Source organism: Magnolia sinica, chromosome 12 (genome assembly GCF_029962835.1).
Source record: "Magnolia sinica isolate HGM2019 chromosome 12, MsV1, whole genome shotgun sequence".
NCBI lineage: Eukaryota > Viridiplantae > Streptophyta > Magnoliopsida > Magnoliales > Magnoliaceae > Magnolia > Magnolia sinica.
The window spans coordinates 574,738-591,179 of record NC_080584.1 but is presented as its reverse complement, the minus strand read 5'-3'; the positions used below and the strand labels follow the sequence as shown (position 1 = coordinate 591,179).

Sequence of the window (16,442 nt, the reverse complement as noted above, 5' to 3'; positions counted from 1 at the left end):
ACTTAATTGCAATTTTAAGGCATGTTTGGGAATTCATGCGGAAATTTAATGTATAACAAGTATATTTTAAATTTTAAATAATTTTTGTGTTAATTGCACTAAAAATCATGAAAATTAAAAACCATTGTAATAGTTTTGTAATTGTTGCTTGTTTTATTTTTACAAAAAAATCATAAAATCTTTAAATCTCAGTGATACTTGTCGTATTGTTGCTTGTCTGTGGAAAAATTAATATTGGGCACATGTTAGTGATATTTGTCATGGTATATAAATATGATTTTGGAACATTGAGAAGCAAAGTTTAAATGGTTCATATTCAAGTCCAAGAGCTATTGGCTCGGGCCATAACTTCCCTAAGACCAAAAGCATGAACAGTTCAGTTCATCAGCTAAGATGTAACGTGGGGTGAAAGCCCACCTGCGCGTGAATAAAATGGAGAAAGTCCATCAAACGAACTTGAAATGGAAAGCAAGCCAAATGGAGCAAAAAATTGAATTTTGAACAATGACCATTTTAGTGGACGACATTGTGCTAAATACAAATATAATAAATTCTAAACATGGCAAAAGCCACTTTTTTATCTCTAAAATCCAAACTCCAGTTATTTCTATTACACGGAACAAGATGAAAAACAAAACAAACACATCCAAAAACTCAAAGGAAAAACTAATTCTATCTCAAATACTATATTATAAAAGCTAGCCTTCCACTCTCTTTTTGATCTTCCCCTCTCATTGAGTCTCAAACTTCTTCCTCATGGACTCCATAAAGTCATAGAGCTTGTGTGGATCCGGAAGAGTCTTTGACACACTCTCCTTCTCCATACACCTCTCTACCCACCCCATCAACATCGGGCATTCCTCCTCCACATTGAAATACCCGTAAGTCTTGAACATGTCAAACCAACCAGAAAATGGAATTAGAGTAATATCTACCAACCCAAAGGTATCACCCCCAAAAAATGACCTGTCTTTGAGCTCGCCTTCTAACAATTTCAAGCACTCAATAAATTCCTTTTTTGCTTCTTCCTTAGCTTCGCCTTTATTCTTCAATATTCCAACCCCACTTGAATATATCTAAAAAAAAGGAAAAAAGAAAAAAGAAAAAGAGAAGCAATTATACATATGAACGAGCAAATGCGCGCGCGCACGTGTGTGTGTGGGAAATGAAAGACGAAAGAGTAAGCATTTATCAAGTTTGGCCTATGATGATTATGGCCTTGCCCATGAGTTACGCTTGTTTGCACAACCGGTGGACCAGTAGTGTGCCATAAGTGTATAGACCATTCGTCATGGCTTTCGGCCGTCCATTCCTCTTAAAATTAACATTCGGAGCCAATAGGTGGGCCTAACCTTTGGGTCAATGTTTGTTTTAATGTGATTTCCTCCCAGGCTCGACCGGTCGTGAGCCTCACTCGACCGGTCGAGGGTGGTGCTCGACCAGTCGAGCCCTGACTCGACTCAAAGTCCAGCGACCAATTGGTTTATTTTTTCCGCACTGCTCAACCAGTCAAGGAGTCTAATTGACCGGTCGAGTGGGCTGCTCAATCGGTCGAGGACACTACTCGACCAGTCTAGATTACGTAGATTTGAGTCCAATTTTGTGAGGGATGCGGAATTTTGAGGCGGCTTTCGCAAGGGTGCGAAAGAGAGTTTCCTAAACTATAAATAGGAGGTCCTTAAAGCTTTCTAGGAAAGGCAAGAGAGTTTTCTAAAGCTTTACAAGGGTTTGCTAAAGGGTTTAGGGTCATCAAAGGTGTGGGAGAAAGAGAGAAAGAGAGAGAGAGGAAGCTTGTGGAAGGGTGGTTCTGCTCGTAGAGGTGATCTACTATGCACTCGACATCTCAGCGCTTCTACGTCCTCGTAATCAGTTAGAACTCTCCGTTTTTCTTTTATTCTATTATTGTTTATCCACTCCTGCGTGAGTGAAGAAGGTTTGATCCAAGCAGTGTGTGCTTGTGATCGGTTGTAACGTTCTACTTCATAGTGGATTATTTCTCTGGATTAGGTCCCGTGGTTTTTACCTCTTTGAGGGTTTTCCACGTAAAAATTCATTGTGTCATGTGGTTTGTGCTTTGATTTATTGCATTGCTTTATTATCTCATAATTCTGTTGTTTTTGGGAGGCTAGATTCTAAGGTTTTGTATAACGGCCCCCAACAAAGTGGTATCAGAGCATTTAGGTTTATTGAACGGAGTGGGATCGGTTCTGAATTATGGAAGGTAGTTCATCAAAGATGATCAATCTCAATGGTTATAACTGGACCATATGGAAGGCTAAGATGGAGGACTTGATATATTGCAAGAACTTGTATTCTCCAATTCAAGACAGATGATGATTGGAAGAAATTGGACCGGAAGGTGGTGGGGTTTATTAGATAATGGTTGAGCAATTCCATATTCCACCAAGTATCTACGGAGACCTCAGTCGCTAGCCTATGGCTGAAATTGCAAGGATTATATGAGAGGAAGACAGCCGGCAATAAGATTTTTCTGATAGGGCGACTTTTGAATCTCAAGTTCAAAGATGATGGTTCCGTAGCTGAGCACATGAATGAGGTTAAAAATATATTGAACCAGCTCTCCGCTATGAAGATGGTCCTAGACGATGAATTACAGGCTTTACTATTACTTAGCTCATTGCCTGATAGTTGGGAGACATTGGTGGTGTCTCTAAGTAACTCCGAGACAAACGAAAAGGTGTCCATGGAACAGGTAACTAGCTGTCTCTTCAATGAGGATACAAGGAGGAAATCTCAAGGGTCTACTCAGCAAGAGGCCCTTGTGACACAAGAACGGGGGAGAGGAAAGAACAAAAAGGGTGGGAAGGCCCGAGATAAATCAAGAGACAAATCGAGCGTCATAAAGGATGTTGATTGCTGGAATTGTGGCAAGAAGGACCACTACAAGCATGAATATCGTGGTAAGAAGAATGATAAGAAAGGAAAAGGAAAGGAGAAGGAAGATAAATCAGACTCCACTGCAGTCATTTCACATAGCGATGTTGTAGTTATTCTTTCAGCAGATCACAATATATGTCTCACGGATACGAGTCAGGACACCAACTGGGTGATAAACTCGGGAGCCTTGTTTCATGCGACTCTGCGTAGGGACTTCTTCACAAGTTACAAGTCAGGTGACTTTAGGACCGTGAAGATGAAAAATTCTGGCGTATCAAAGATTATAGAGGTCGGTGATATTTGTGTGAAGACCAACGTGGGCTGTACATTGGTTCTTAGGAATGTGAGACATCCCAAACCTTCTCCTCAACTTGATGTCGAAGGGAAGGTTGGATGATGATGGCTATGAAAACCGATTTGTTGGTGGGCGCTGGAAGCTCATCAAGGGTTCGTTAATCGTAGCCAGATGAAAGAAGTGTTGCACCCTTTAGTGTTAGTGTGTGTAGGGGTGGATTGAACGTAACGGAAGATTCAACTATTGACATGTGGCATAGGCGTCCAGGGCACATGAGTGAAAAAGAGCTTCAGCTACTAGCACAGAAGCGGCTCCTTCCAGACATGACAAGTATACCTCTCAAAACCTGTATTGATTGTTTATCAGGAAAATAACATAAAGTTTCATTTGTTAAAACTGTTTCTCATGTTAATAAAGTGCATGCATTAGATTTGGTTTATTCTGATGTTTGTAGTCCTATGAGAATGAAAACCTTGGGTGGGGCATTGTATTTTGTCACTTTTGTAGATGATGCATCTATGAGAGTTTGGGTTTATGTTTTGAAATCTAAGGACGAGGACTTTGGTGTGTTTAAATTGTTTCATGCTATAGTCCAGAGAAAGACATGTAGATTATTAAAGTGATTTGCACTGACAATGGTAGTAAATACATCAGTAACTTTCATGAGTATTGCAAGTCCCTAAGTATATGGCATTGACAAACGGTTTCCAAGACCCTCTAGTATAATGGTGTAGCTGAGCGAATAAATCGCACTATTGTAGAGAGAATCAGATGTATGTTATCCCATGCAAAGCTGCCCAAGACGTTCTGGGGAGAAGCAATACATGTGGCAATGTATTTAATAAACAGGTCCGCATCAGCCCCATTGAATGGAGAAGTGCCTGAGAAAGTATGGACTGGACAGGATCCATCGAACAGTCATCTCAAGGTGTTCAGATGTAGAGCATCCATTCACGTACCAAAGGACGAGAGGTCCAAGCTCAATATGAAGATCAGACAGTGTGTGTTCTTGGGGTATGATAATAAAAAGTTTGGTTACAGATTGTGGGATCCGACTGAGAAGAAGCTCGTTAGGAGCAGAGATGTGGTTTTCTTTGAAGACCAATATATTGAAGACATTTGTAAGCCAGAAAAGACGCAGTTTGGTTCAAGAGAGCTAGAAGATATGAATCCGGTTATTCTTCCCATGGTGCCTGATGACGGGGGAGTACAGCAAAGTGCAGAGGACGAAGAAGTTCCTACAGAAGAGGGACCGGAAGAGCAGCCTCCACTTAATCCACCTGTTGAGCCACAGGTGAGGTCATCTAGGGACAGACAACTGTCCAAGAGGTACCCACCACATGAGTACATTATGCTCACTAATGGAGGAGAGCCAGAAGATTTTTTTGAGACCTTAGCCGATGAGCATAAGGGGGAGTGGTTGAAAGCTATGTAAAAGGCGATGAAATCCTTGCATAAGAACCACACCTGTGATATGGTGAAATTGTGTAAGGGCAAGAAAGCTCTTAGCAACAAGTGGGTGTTCAGAAAAAAGATTGAGCAGAAGAATTCACAAACGAGGTTCAAGGCCAGACTTGTGGTAAAAGGGTTCGGTCAGAGGAAATGTATAGACTTTGAAAAGATATTCTCACCAGTGATGAAGATGACATCCATATGGGTGTTACTTGGGTTGGCGGCTAGTATGACTCTGAAGATAGAGCAGTTAGACGTTAAAACTGTCTTTCTTCATGGTGACTTGGAAGAAGAGATCTACATGCACCAACCAGAGGGGTTCGAAGTCAAGGGCAAAGAGCATATGGTGTATAGGCTGAGTAAGAGTTTTTGTGGGCTGAAACAAGCTCCACAATAATGGTACAAGAAGTTCGACTCGTTCATGTTAAAGCATGGGTATGATAGAACAGAGTCGGACCACTGTGTGTTCACGCGCAAGTTCTCAGATAGTGATATCTTAGATCTGCTATTATACGTTGATGACATACTCATCATGGGAAAAGACATCAAGAAGATTGACAGACTGAAACAGGAGTTGGACAAGTCATTTGCGATGAAAGACTTGAGCTCAGCTAAGCAGATCTTAGGAATGAAGATAACTCGTGACAGAAGCAGTAGGAATCTTTGGCTGTTACAAGAGCGGTATATTGAAAAAGTCCTAGAGTAATTCAATATGAATGTTACGAAGCCGGTCAGTACTCCACTGGATGGTTACTTCAAATTGAGCGACAGACATTGTCCAAAGATGAAGGTAGAGGTAGATGAGATGCAGAACATATCCTACGCGTCGGCAATAGAAAGTTTGATGTATACTATGGTACGTACATGCCCAGACATAGCATATGCGGTTGGTGTTGTCAGCCGGTATCTTGTCAATCCTGACGAAGAACATTAGGCAGCAGTGAAGTGGATACTGAGGTATCTAAGAGGCTCATCGAGGTTAAGTATGCTATGGTGATGAAAAACCTTTGTTAGAGGACTATACAGATGCAGATATGGCAGGTGACATAGACTCCAGGAAGTCTATATCGGGGTTCATGTTCACGTTTGCGAAGGGAGCGGTCTCTTGGCAAAGCAAGCTACAGAAGGTCGTAGCATTGTCGATGACAGAGGCCGAGTACATTGCGGTCATAGAAGCATGTAAAGAGATGCTTTGGATGAAGAGGTTCCTATATGAACTTAGCCTGAAGTAGGAGCAGCACGTGGTCTATTATGATAGTCAAAGTCCTATACACTTGAGTAAAAATCTAAGTCAGCATTCCAAGTCGAAGCATATAGAGATTCGGTATCACTGGATCAAAGATACTTTGGAACAGAAGGTGTTACAACTTGAGAAGGTCCACACAGACGATAATGAGTCAAACATGATGACCAAGGCTTTGCTCAAGGGTAAGTTTAAGGTTTATAGAAACCTGGCTGGCTTGAATAAGGTGAATCCCTTCTGGGTCAGAAAGGGAGAGATTTGATGGGATTTCCTCCCAGGCTTGACCGGTCGTGAGCCTCACTCGACCAGTCGAGGGTGGTGCTCGACCAGTCGAGCCCTGGTTCGACTCAAAGTCCAACGACCAATTGGTTTATTTTTCCCGCACTGCTCGACTAGTCGAAGAGTCTACTCGATCGGTCGAGGACACTGCTCGACCAGTCAAGGTTACGCAAATTTGAGTCTGATTTTATGCGGGATGTAGAATTTTGAGGCGGCTTTCGCAAGAGTGCAAAAGTGAGTTTTCTAAACTATAAATAAGAGGTCCCTAGGGCTTTCTAGGGAAGGCAAAAGAATTTCCTAAAGCTTTACAAGGATTTGCTAAAGGGTTTAGGGCTATCAAAGGTGTGAGAGAAAGAGAGAAAGAGAGAGAGGAAGCTTGTGGAAGGGTGGTTCTGCTCGTAGAGGTGATCTACTGTGCACTCGACATCTCAGTGCTTCTACGTCCTCGTAATCTGTTAGATCTCTCCGTTTTTCTTTTATTCTATTATTGTTTATCCACTCTTGCGTGAGTGAAGAAGGTTTGATCGAAGCGGTATGTGCTTGTGATTGGTTGTAACGTTCTACTTCATAGTGGATTGTTTCTTTGGACTAGGTCCCGTGGTTTTTACCTCTTTGAGGGTTTTCCATGTAAAAATTTCTTGTGTAGCGTGGTTTGTGCTTTGATTTATTTCATTATTTTATTATCCCATAATTTTAGTGTTTTTTAGAGGCTAGATCCTAAGGTTTTGTGTAACGGCCCCCAACATGTTTGTGGTGATCATCACTTGTAAATGGCTCTATTAATCTTGCACACATGCGCCCACGAATGGCTTTAACAGACTTGGGCGAATCACCCTACATATTGGGCTGCCAATGAGCCAGACTCAGGCCAGGTAAAATCATCACTTTTAATAGGTTGGCTTGCATTGACTAGTTCAAAATCTAGGTCTGAACCAACTTGAAATTGGCCCCTTGATGTAGAGTAGGTCGCGAACACCTTCATGGCCAAGATGGACCAGAGAAGGCCCGATCAGAGGAGGAAGTGATTAGAACCGTCAGAACCCTAAAATAGGTGTATCTCGCAAACCGTAATGAGTTATTTGACGTGCTATATATGATTTTGGGAGTAGGAGAAGCTACTTTAGCCAACCAATATGCTATGTTGGGTTGCCCATGCTGGATTTGCAAGATTCCATTAGATCGACGGTCGAATGTCTTTTTTAATTTCGTTACTATTTATAGTAAATTTTAATTCGATCATAACTCTTGATCCTTTGAGCTTTAGGAGTCGTGCCCATGATGGAAATGGTTTAGAAAAATTAAGAGAACAACATGGTTAGGCCAGATTCGACACTTACCATTTTTAGCCAAAAACCTTGAAGTATAGTAGAAATCATGACAGTCCATAAGTGGTAAGTCATGTTTTTTAGGGAGTTTGAGTTTTGACCGAACAACCCAAAATTCAGTTATTTCAATTACATCGAACGATCTTTTGAATTGGTCAAGACTCTCTAGTTTATGGCCGCTTCTCTATGGTACCGGTTATTGCTTCATTGAATTTGCTTCATTAATAGGCTCGCGATTCGACTTTGATCGTTATGGACTGGTCCTAAGATCGAGCCCTAGGCAAGCAGACCTAATTTTAACAACCGGCACAGTAACAATGAAAATGGCCCCTTCTTTAGTGAGATTATATGAGCAAATGCCTGAACCAAAATATGTCATTGCTATCAGAGCTTGTACTATTACAGGAGGGATGTTCAGTACCGATTCTTATAGTACCGTTTGGGGAGTCGATAAGCTAATTCCTGTGGATGTCTATTTGCCGAGATTCTGAAACTTCTTCCTAAGTTTGATATCAATATTTAAAGGATTGTACATTCATTTTCATCATCAATTAATTTCTTTTCGAATTTAGTAAAATTTATTTCTATTTTTTATTTTTCCTTGTGGTTTCGAGGAATCTTTGTGAGAAGTCTAGAGAAGCTCCATGGATTTGGAGTAATTATCCCTTGAGGAAGACGGTGATCGACCTCATCAAGTCCATCCCTACGTCACCCCTGCCCACATATTGAAGTGAAGTCTTCTTGTAGCTTTGACGTGATGAATGAAAGAGCTGTGGGCCTCTGGTGAAAAGCAAAGATTCTTCTTTTACTCTAGCAACAGGTTTTTGTGTTGAGCAATACATACATGGAAGCTCAGTGCCCAACATCAAAATATCTCTGATCCAAATCCAATAATCCTAACTATGATGGAAATGGTCATACACCTACCTTTCGCTATAAAGCATGCGTTTGGATAAAACAAACATACAAACTACTCACCTTCTTGTCTATGAAGTCAACCCAAAATCTGGCATTGGCCCGTTGGTAAGGATCTTCGGGCATCAACGGTGATCGGTTCGTCCAGACCTCATCGATGTATTGGACGATGATGAGGGATTCACATATGGGCCTTCCGTTGTGGATCAAGACAGGGACCTTCTTATGGATGGGATTAGCTTGAAGGAGGAGAGGGCTCTTGTTGAAAATATCATGTTCCTTGTATTCAAATTCCACGCCCTTCTCAGCTAATGCGATTCGGACCCTGAGCCCAAAAGGGCTAACCCAGTAGTTGAAGAGAACGACACTCTCACCCATTTGATCTGAAAACAGAAAAGAGCCAAGTGTACTTGGCACGTGGTTTGTATTGTGGAGCATTTGGGAGGTTGGGATTAGAATTTGTAGCAATGTGGAATGTTGGGTGTGGCCTTGTTTAGTCCGACGATTGCATTTGTTTTATTCATTTCTAGCAACTTGTATGAATGCTTCCAAATATATGTCATTGCATGCATCGTGTAATAAACTCCTACAATTATATACATGGGTTTTCTATTCTGATGGGATCTTTCTATTGCGAGATGCGACGCATGTATGCCATTGCATGGTGTCGCGGGCCCACTCATGGATGGAGGATGGCCCAAAATCCCAATCACACTTAGTATCCTTGGCTATTAAATCATCATGTTCATCATCATCATCATCATCAGCCTTCTCTGCTGTGGTTGGGTTGGCTTCATAAATCATGTTTCATCCATCACTTATGTAAGGCCCCATCCTTCATGATTATTAGATTAACGGATATAACAAAGTGGCCACGGTTAATAATGAGCATGTGCTTAGAATTAATTACTAATATGTTGTTATTCAATCAAACATAAGGTTATATGTGTTAATGGACGGCCCATATTTAGTCAAACATGTGTGATTATGATAGTGTTGAGCCTCGACTCGAGTTCTATTGAATCCTTGCTGACTCTAGGTGCCAAATAAGCTAGCCGTATGATCAAATTTGTTACGATTGGCCTAACTATCCAACAACTAATGTGCAACAACAAGCAATTTGGAAGGGGAATGTTAGTCCTTTCAAATGAGATCTTTTTGTCTCGAATAAATGACATTTCTTTTAATGGTGATTACGGTTCTCAAGTTTTTTAGTAACATGCACAATAATAGATAAAATTAAAAATAAAGGTAGATCAATAATTTTATGAATTTGGAATTGAGATTAGTAAATCAGTTGGAACATAAAATAAGTAGAGAAAAACAAAAGATAAATTACCTACAATCATGCATGTAAACAAACAATCAAGGTGGATGGATAGCAGGATGTAACTAGTATGATCTTCCGAGTATATATTTTGATGTAGGACATGGCACAGATACATTCCCAGCATGGTTGGACTAAAAGATGGTCAAACAAAAGCGAAAGTAGACTTTCAGATGCAGGCCCAATCCTATGTCAGGCATAACGTAATTAGGCCACAGGTGCATTAGGTTTGAAGAAGTTCAATTTAGATGGGGAGAAATTACAATTTGAAGTGTGAACAGTAAATCAACAATATTTTTTTATCCAGTATCGTCACGGGATGCATGACCTATCAATCTTTACCATAATGGGCCTTCCAGGATCAATCGATATATAAAGTGAATCGTGTCTGTCCATTTTACAAGAAAACGCACGCTTCTAGTTTAAAAATGAGGTTTTAGAAAACTTTTACTATTTATATTAATTTTGATTTTTATCATATTCCTTTATTTTTTAGAATTTTATGTTTCAATTTTTTTTATTATTAAATTACTTATAATCATAATGAGACTCCTCTAGTAAGGTTTATTTGGACTTTTTTTTTTTAAAAAATTTCGACAAATCAAGCTTTAGATGACTTTTACTATTTTGGGTAACTTCTTTTAGAATTTTACTATTTTTTATAATTACAAATTAGATTTTTTTTTCTCTTAATTAATGATGTAATTGAGAAATCATAGACAATACACACTAGAAATTGATTAATAAATTTATTATAAGTTTTCTCTAATTTTTTTGTGGATTCAGGAAACTACCTTGTGAATTCAAGGTTTTGATCACTTGAAGAAGATGATGATTTTTCTCATTATCTCTTCACGCTCTTCCCTGCGTCAGACTCAATTAATTAGGGAATTCGACAGCGATGGTCATGGATATTTACATTACTTTTAAGTGTATTGCAACGATGACGCTGGATAATAATAATATAAGATATGCTAAACTCTCGACTTATTACAGCAGGTTCGAAAGAAAAAAGTAGAAGAATTAAGGTTAAAACTAAGATAAATAACATTGCCCTGTGAGAGAGGGGTTATGCGATGGCTCAATTTATGCCTTGAGCTCTTCATCGTATGCTACTTATATAGACTGGGAAGGGCGGTGCTCATATTGGTTTTTTCTCATCACATCTTTCAATTTCTTTCTAATTCAAGAAGAATCTCCTTCTTGAATCTTTGTAGTTTCCGCAAAAGCACCTGTCATCTTTTAAAAAAATCATTTTTTTAGGCATAATTGTGTGAGATGGCCTTGCCATGCATATCATGTGCCATAAGATTTTTTTTAAATCTCAGTGAGGATTTATAAACTTGTTTAGCACATTGCTCGGTCACACGTGCCACTCGTCCAATAGCCACGGGTCCTTTTCGCAGTATATTGCTTTTCTAGTCTGTAGACGTATGTACAGCTGCAAGCCATTCTGATCTTGGTAGGTAACGTGTCGCCAAAGACAATATTTCATTGGTTTGTGTGGAATGTGCCAGGACACATGATCATCATTACTCTTGGTGCTCCTACAGGAGGCTAGAATGTAAACATTCTGGATGTGCATGTACAAGGAAAGAGGAGTTTTACTTTCTTTTTTTTCTTTCGTTTCTTTAATGTTGGCTTTTAGAGAAACTTTTTGGGTCTGGATTTATTTTAGAGTTAGTGACATATAATACCCTCCTTGCTATTAGCCAAATAACTCCCTTTTTAATATTGCCAAATAACTCCTTTGCGTATCATATATGATTATAGTTGATAATTACATGGGATTGTTGATCATTAAAAGTTTCATTTTGCCCATATAAAATAATATTTTAGATGAAAGAAATTCCATTTCATCCCTATGCAAATATAAAAGGTTATGCACAACATTTATATGATTTTGAACCACCATTTGGACAACTTAAATCAATGTCATGAATGGCTTGCCATTAGGCGGTATTGGATAATGTGATTGTGTTGGGGCCCATATAATAAGTGATTTTGATCTCGCTTCATCTCTACAAAGTCAAGGATAAAAGCATAATTTCATAAAGTCAATAATCAACTCATATGAAAATTAAACATATAATGTTTATCACCATATATGAAAAAAATAAAATGAAAAGTTTATTTCACATTAATACTAAAAATGAAGAAGGCTTTTGATGCATAGCAAAATGGGAGGGCTAAGACTCTTTATCTTAACCAATGACTCCATTGGCATTATCATTAGCAAAACAAAAGGCCATATGGCAAGGAAAAGAGAAGGAAAGAAATAAGTAAAGAAAAGAAATATTTACTTTTAATTTAATTTTGATCATTAAATAGCCAACTAAAACTCAATCAAAGAAACTAAAATATTGAAAACGTCAGATAATGAAATGTTTAAGTTTTTCAGTTAAAAAAAGTGTGAAAAAGAGTGTGTGTGTGTGTGTGTGTGTGTGTGTGTGTCTATACATGTTACTGAATATTGGGCCCAGCCCACAATTTGGGCATTAGCCCACTTCATTATATGCAGAATAGACTAATATAAAAGAGAGTAAGAGTTTTAATAAGCAAATTTATATCCTTCTCTTCCCTCATGTTCTCTCCTTCATCTCATGCTTCTGTTATCTAACTTTTCTCCTCCATGACTAAGGGTTTTAAAATCCGTCGATTTCACACATTTTTACTTCAAGTCCCTCATCCCAAATAGCCTCCTATAAAAGAATCTGCTTCTCTCTTACTTCATTTTTTTTTTCTCTTGTTTGTTGCTGTGTTTGGTTTTCTTGTCCACTCATTTGCAAAATCACATGTGTTGAACATATATGAGATTCACTGTGTTCGTGAATTGCCCACTACGATACGGCGGGATTTGTAATTCTGCCATCGTATTTGATCCACCAATTGAATTGGACCCTACATGCCCAGATAAATGACATTGACTTGAGAATCAAAACAATATTTACTTAAAAGGTGTGGGGTCTCTTACTCGGGTCATTGATTCTTTCAAGCAGGACCAAAATTGCAAAAATCACAGGAAATGAAAAAACAATAACAAACAAGATAAAGGGAAATATGTTATCACGGTAATCAAACCTCTTAATATATTTAATAAATACCATAAATATGAAAATAAAACAGACAGAACAAAAAAAATAGAGGTAAAACACTTCTCTATTTTGAATATTATCGTCTATGGAAGGCAATGTGCTAAATGCAAATATAAATAGATTCCTCATCCCTGAAATGCAAACTCTAATTATTTCTATTACACGGAATAACATGAACCAAAGGTTCTCTAAATAAGAACCATTTGATCATCACTTAGTCAATGGATGGATTGAAAAAAAAAAAAAAACACTAAGCATAACCAAAGATATAGATCAGGTAAAACAAGTCTCTATCTCAAATGCTATTTTATAAAAGCCTTCTGTTCTCTTTTTAATCCTCCACTCCTACTGACTCTCTAATTTCTTCTTCATGGACTCTACATGGTCACAGAGCTTGGTTGTGTCCGGAAGAGTCTTCGACACACTCTCCTTCTCCATGCACCTCTTCACCCACGCCATCAGCTTTGGGCATTCCTCCTCCACATTTAAATACCCATAAGTCTTGTAGATGTGAAACCAACCCGAAAAGGTAATGAGGGCAATATCCACAAATCCAAAGGTATCACCCCCGAAGAATGGCTTCTCTTTGAGCTGGCCTTCCAGCAATTTTAAGCACTCCATCAATTCCTTCTTTGATGCTTCTTGAGCTTCGCCTTTATTAATATTCTTAAGTATTCCTGACGCACTTGGATATATCTAAATGAAAGAAAAACAAAGCAATTATTCAATAATTTCATATTTGAACTGAGTAAATGTCTGTATATGGCATTCAACAGGTATGGCCTTGGATTTTGATTACATACACATGACGCTTTTTCATTAGAATAGCCACTCGGGCTACAAGATTTTCCTTTCACCCAATAATATTCAATGAAGCCCAGTAATAAGCCATTGTTCCAATCCAATCCAATCATTCTAACTATCATGAAGATGGTCATACACATAACTTTCTGTATAAAGCATGCATTGGATAAAACAAATATAGAAACTACTAACCTTCTTGTCTATGTAGTCAGCCCAAAACCTGGCGTTGGCCCGTTGGTAAGGATCTTTGGGCAACAACGGTGATCTGTCCGTCCATACCTCATCAATGTATTCGACGATGATAAGGGATTCACAGATGGGCCTTCCGTTGTGGATGAGGACAGGGATCTTCTTGTGGATGGGATTAGATTGAAGGAGGAGAGGGCTCTTGCTGGAAAGATCCTGTTCGTTGTATTCGTATTCCACGCCCTTCTCAGCTAATGCGATTCGGACCCTCAGCCCAAAACAACTGATCAAGAAGTCCAAGAGAACGACACTCTCAGCCATTGATCTCAACAAGACAGACGGTGGAGAAATATTCTTAAAGTTTGGATAGTGGTTTGTAAAGATGCAGAGTTTGGGAGTGGAATTTACAGAGTTGGAAGAGTCGGTATGGTCGTCGCCTTAATTTCTAACTTTGACTATTGGTACATGTTCACGTACAATGTTATGCATAAAAATTCAAATGCAACGTTCTTTTCCTTCTAATCTATCATTTTTGTAGGAAATCTGACCCATTGAAAATATGGGACACGTCTTATATATCAAATTGCTAAAAAAGTTAACAATTTTTTTACTATGGAGTATATACCCGTGCATTGAATTACTCCATCAACAGTGCATTTATTTCAATTGTGTACCCAATATGATGAGAATTTTTCTTTTTTTTCCAAAACTTTTGATCTATAAAGTGGAGTCCACGTTTTAATGGTTCAGATTTCTATGAAGATGATAAATGAATAATAAAGAGAGCGTTGTAATTAGAAGTTCACATCCATCTCTGTATTTCATTTCTTTCATTTTTCATCTTTCTCAAACTTCCCACAACATGTCATTGCTTACGTCATATAATGCGAGGTGGGAAGGTGCATGCGCTGCGGTCCACGCAAGTTAATGGCGAAAGTTAATTGCAGATAAGGTGGTGGTAGAGCCAGGCAAAACAGTTCCGATCCGGTAGATCCGACCCGATTAGACTCGATCCGACCCGATCCTAACTGAAGCAACGGCTTGGATCGGTGCAGACCGAGTTAGGTAATTTAGATGCGAATGTTTTTCCGATCAAGACCAGTTTGTGGTCCATCCAGACCGATCCAATCCGAAACTCGATCGGGCCCGATCCAAGGCGGATAAATCACATGCATGCACGGTGGCCCCAAGTACTTTTCAAAACCAGGATACTCCCCTAGTTTTGAAACTAGACATGAGAGAGAGACTTTGAAAGATGAGAGAGAAAAAGGGTGATAAGATAAAGGAGAGATTTTAAAAGATGAGAAAGAAAAACAGAGGTAGAGATTCAGAGAGTTAAGGAGAGAGGAATGTCTGATGGTCGGTTTTCTGGGGGCCCACCATGATGCATGTGTTTCATCCATGACGTCCATCTATTTTTCTAGATCATTTTATGCTATGAAACTAAAAATGAGGTATATCAAAATCTCAAGTGGACTACATTATAAGAAAGAGTGTTAAATGAACATTAACCATTAAAAACTTTTTGGTGGCCATAAAAGTTTTGGATCAAGCTGATCTTTGTTTTTCCCTTCATCTAGGTCTGTATGACCTAATCAACAGATTGGATGTTGAACAAACAATATAGTGGGACTTAGGAGGATTTTAATGGAGGATATCCAATCATTATTGTTTTCCTGTGGTGTGGTTCACCTGAGATTTTTTTCCCTCTAATATTTTGTATAAAGCCTTAAAATGATCTGTAGAAATAGATGAATGGCATCGATGAAATACACACATCATGGTGGGGCCCACATATCACCGCCAGCAAAGGAGTAGCCAATCCGTTTTCGTCGGGCGTCAGTCCCACACACCAGCTATACTAGCTGCTGCTGTAGCCTAGGCTACCTAGTCAGGCTAGGTAACGTGGCGTGCGAAGACGAGACTGACGCTCCTCAAGCTCCGAGTTGTACGAACGGTTCTAAGGAGAACAAAGTTATATGGCCACATAGTGATGTATTTATTATATCTACAACGTTCATATATTTTTAGAAATGATTAAAGAGCATTATCCAAAAAATTAATAATATCTTAAGATAATCTGGACCACACCACAAATAGTAGAAGAGATAATGATTTTCACCATTAAACAATTTATGTGGCCCACTTAATAGTTAAATCTATTTTATTTTTAGTCTTAAGCATTAATACGAGCTCGCCAAATGAATAAATGGTTTTGATATAACACATACTCCGTGAATAGACCCACAGCTGACAGAACCTTAGTACAGCAATGCAAGCCCCAAGGGCACGTTAAATTCAAAAGCACGTTGCACTTTCGTGCCGTCCATTTCTACTACGTACGCCTCGGGCTTTGAGTTGTTCGAACGGCTCAAATGACATCAAAATTATATGGGCTCATAATGATGTATTTATCATATTCCGGCTGTTTTTCTATTTTTTATAATTGTTTAGGGCATTTTGAAAAAATTTTAAATCATATCCAAAGCTCAAATGGATACATTGAAAAAAACAGCAAGGATAATGTTTTCACCATTAAAAAAATCAATTTGAATCATCTCTAATCCGACCCGACTCGGTTTGCCTCACGGAGTTGGACTCAGTTCGGATCATGCCAATCGTG

General features: G+C 38.9%; 2 protein-coding genes across 2 annotated transcripts; both read right to left on the bottom strand.

Annotated features, from left to right (window-relative positions):
* Nucleotides 1-9,427, bottom strand: LOC131220724 (glutathione S-transferase 3-like). The gene is made up of 2 exons (XM_058215532.1): nt 8,471-9,427; nt 1-1,076 (listed from the first exon to the last, which is right to left on the bottom strand). The coding sequence occupies exons 1-2, from the start codon at nt 8,843-8,845 to the stop codon at nt 732-734; spliced, it is 720 nt and encodes a 239-aa protein (XP_058071515.1). The 5' UTR covers nt 8,846-9,427; the 3' UTR covers nt 1-731.
* Nucleotides 9,428-12,930: 3,503 nt separating this feature from the next.
* Nucleotides 12,931-14,209, bottom strand: LOC131220722 (glutathione S-transferase 3-like). The gene is made up of 2 exons (XM_058215529.1): nt 13,826-14,209; nt 12,931-13,525 (listed from the first exon to the last, which is right to left on the bottom strand). Exons 1-2 carry the CDS (start codon nt 14,138-14,140, stop codon nt 13,175-13,177), a joined length of 666 nt encoding a protein of 221 aa, XP_058071512.1. The 5' UTR covers nt 14,141-14,209; the 3' UTR covers nt 12,931-13,174.
* Between the last annotated feature and the right edge of the window lie 2,233 nt (nt 14,210-16,442).

Excerpts from the sequence above, each read along its gene's own strand:
- LOC131220724 (XM_058215532.1), bottom strand. The coding sequence starts at position 8,845 with ATGCTCCACAATACAAACCACGTGCCAAGTACACTTGGCTCTTTTCTG. Across the intron at positions 1,077-8,470 it reads TTGACTTCATAGACAAGAAG|ATATATTCAAGTGGGGTTGG; the intron begins GTGAGTAGTTTG and ends CCTTTTTTTTAG.
- LOC131220722 (XM_058215529.1), bottom strand. The coding sequence starts at position 14,140 with ATGGCTGAGAGTGTCGTTCTCTTGGACTTCTTGATCAGTTGTTTTGGG. Across the intron at positions 13,526-13,825 it reads CTGACTACATAGACAAGAAG|ATATATCCAAGTGCGTCAGG; the intron begins GTTAGTAGTTTC and ends TCTTTCATTTAG.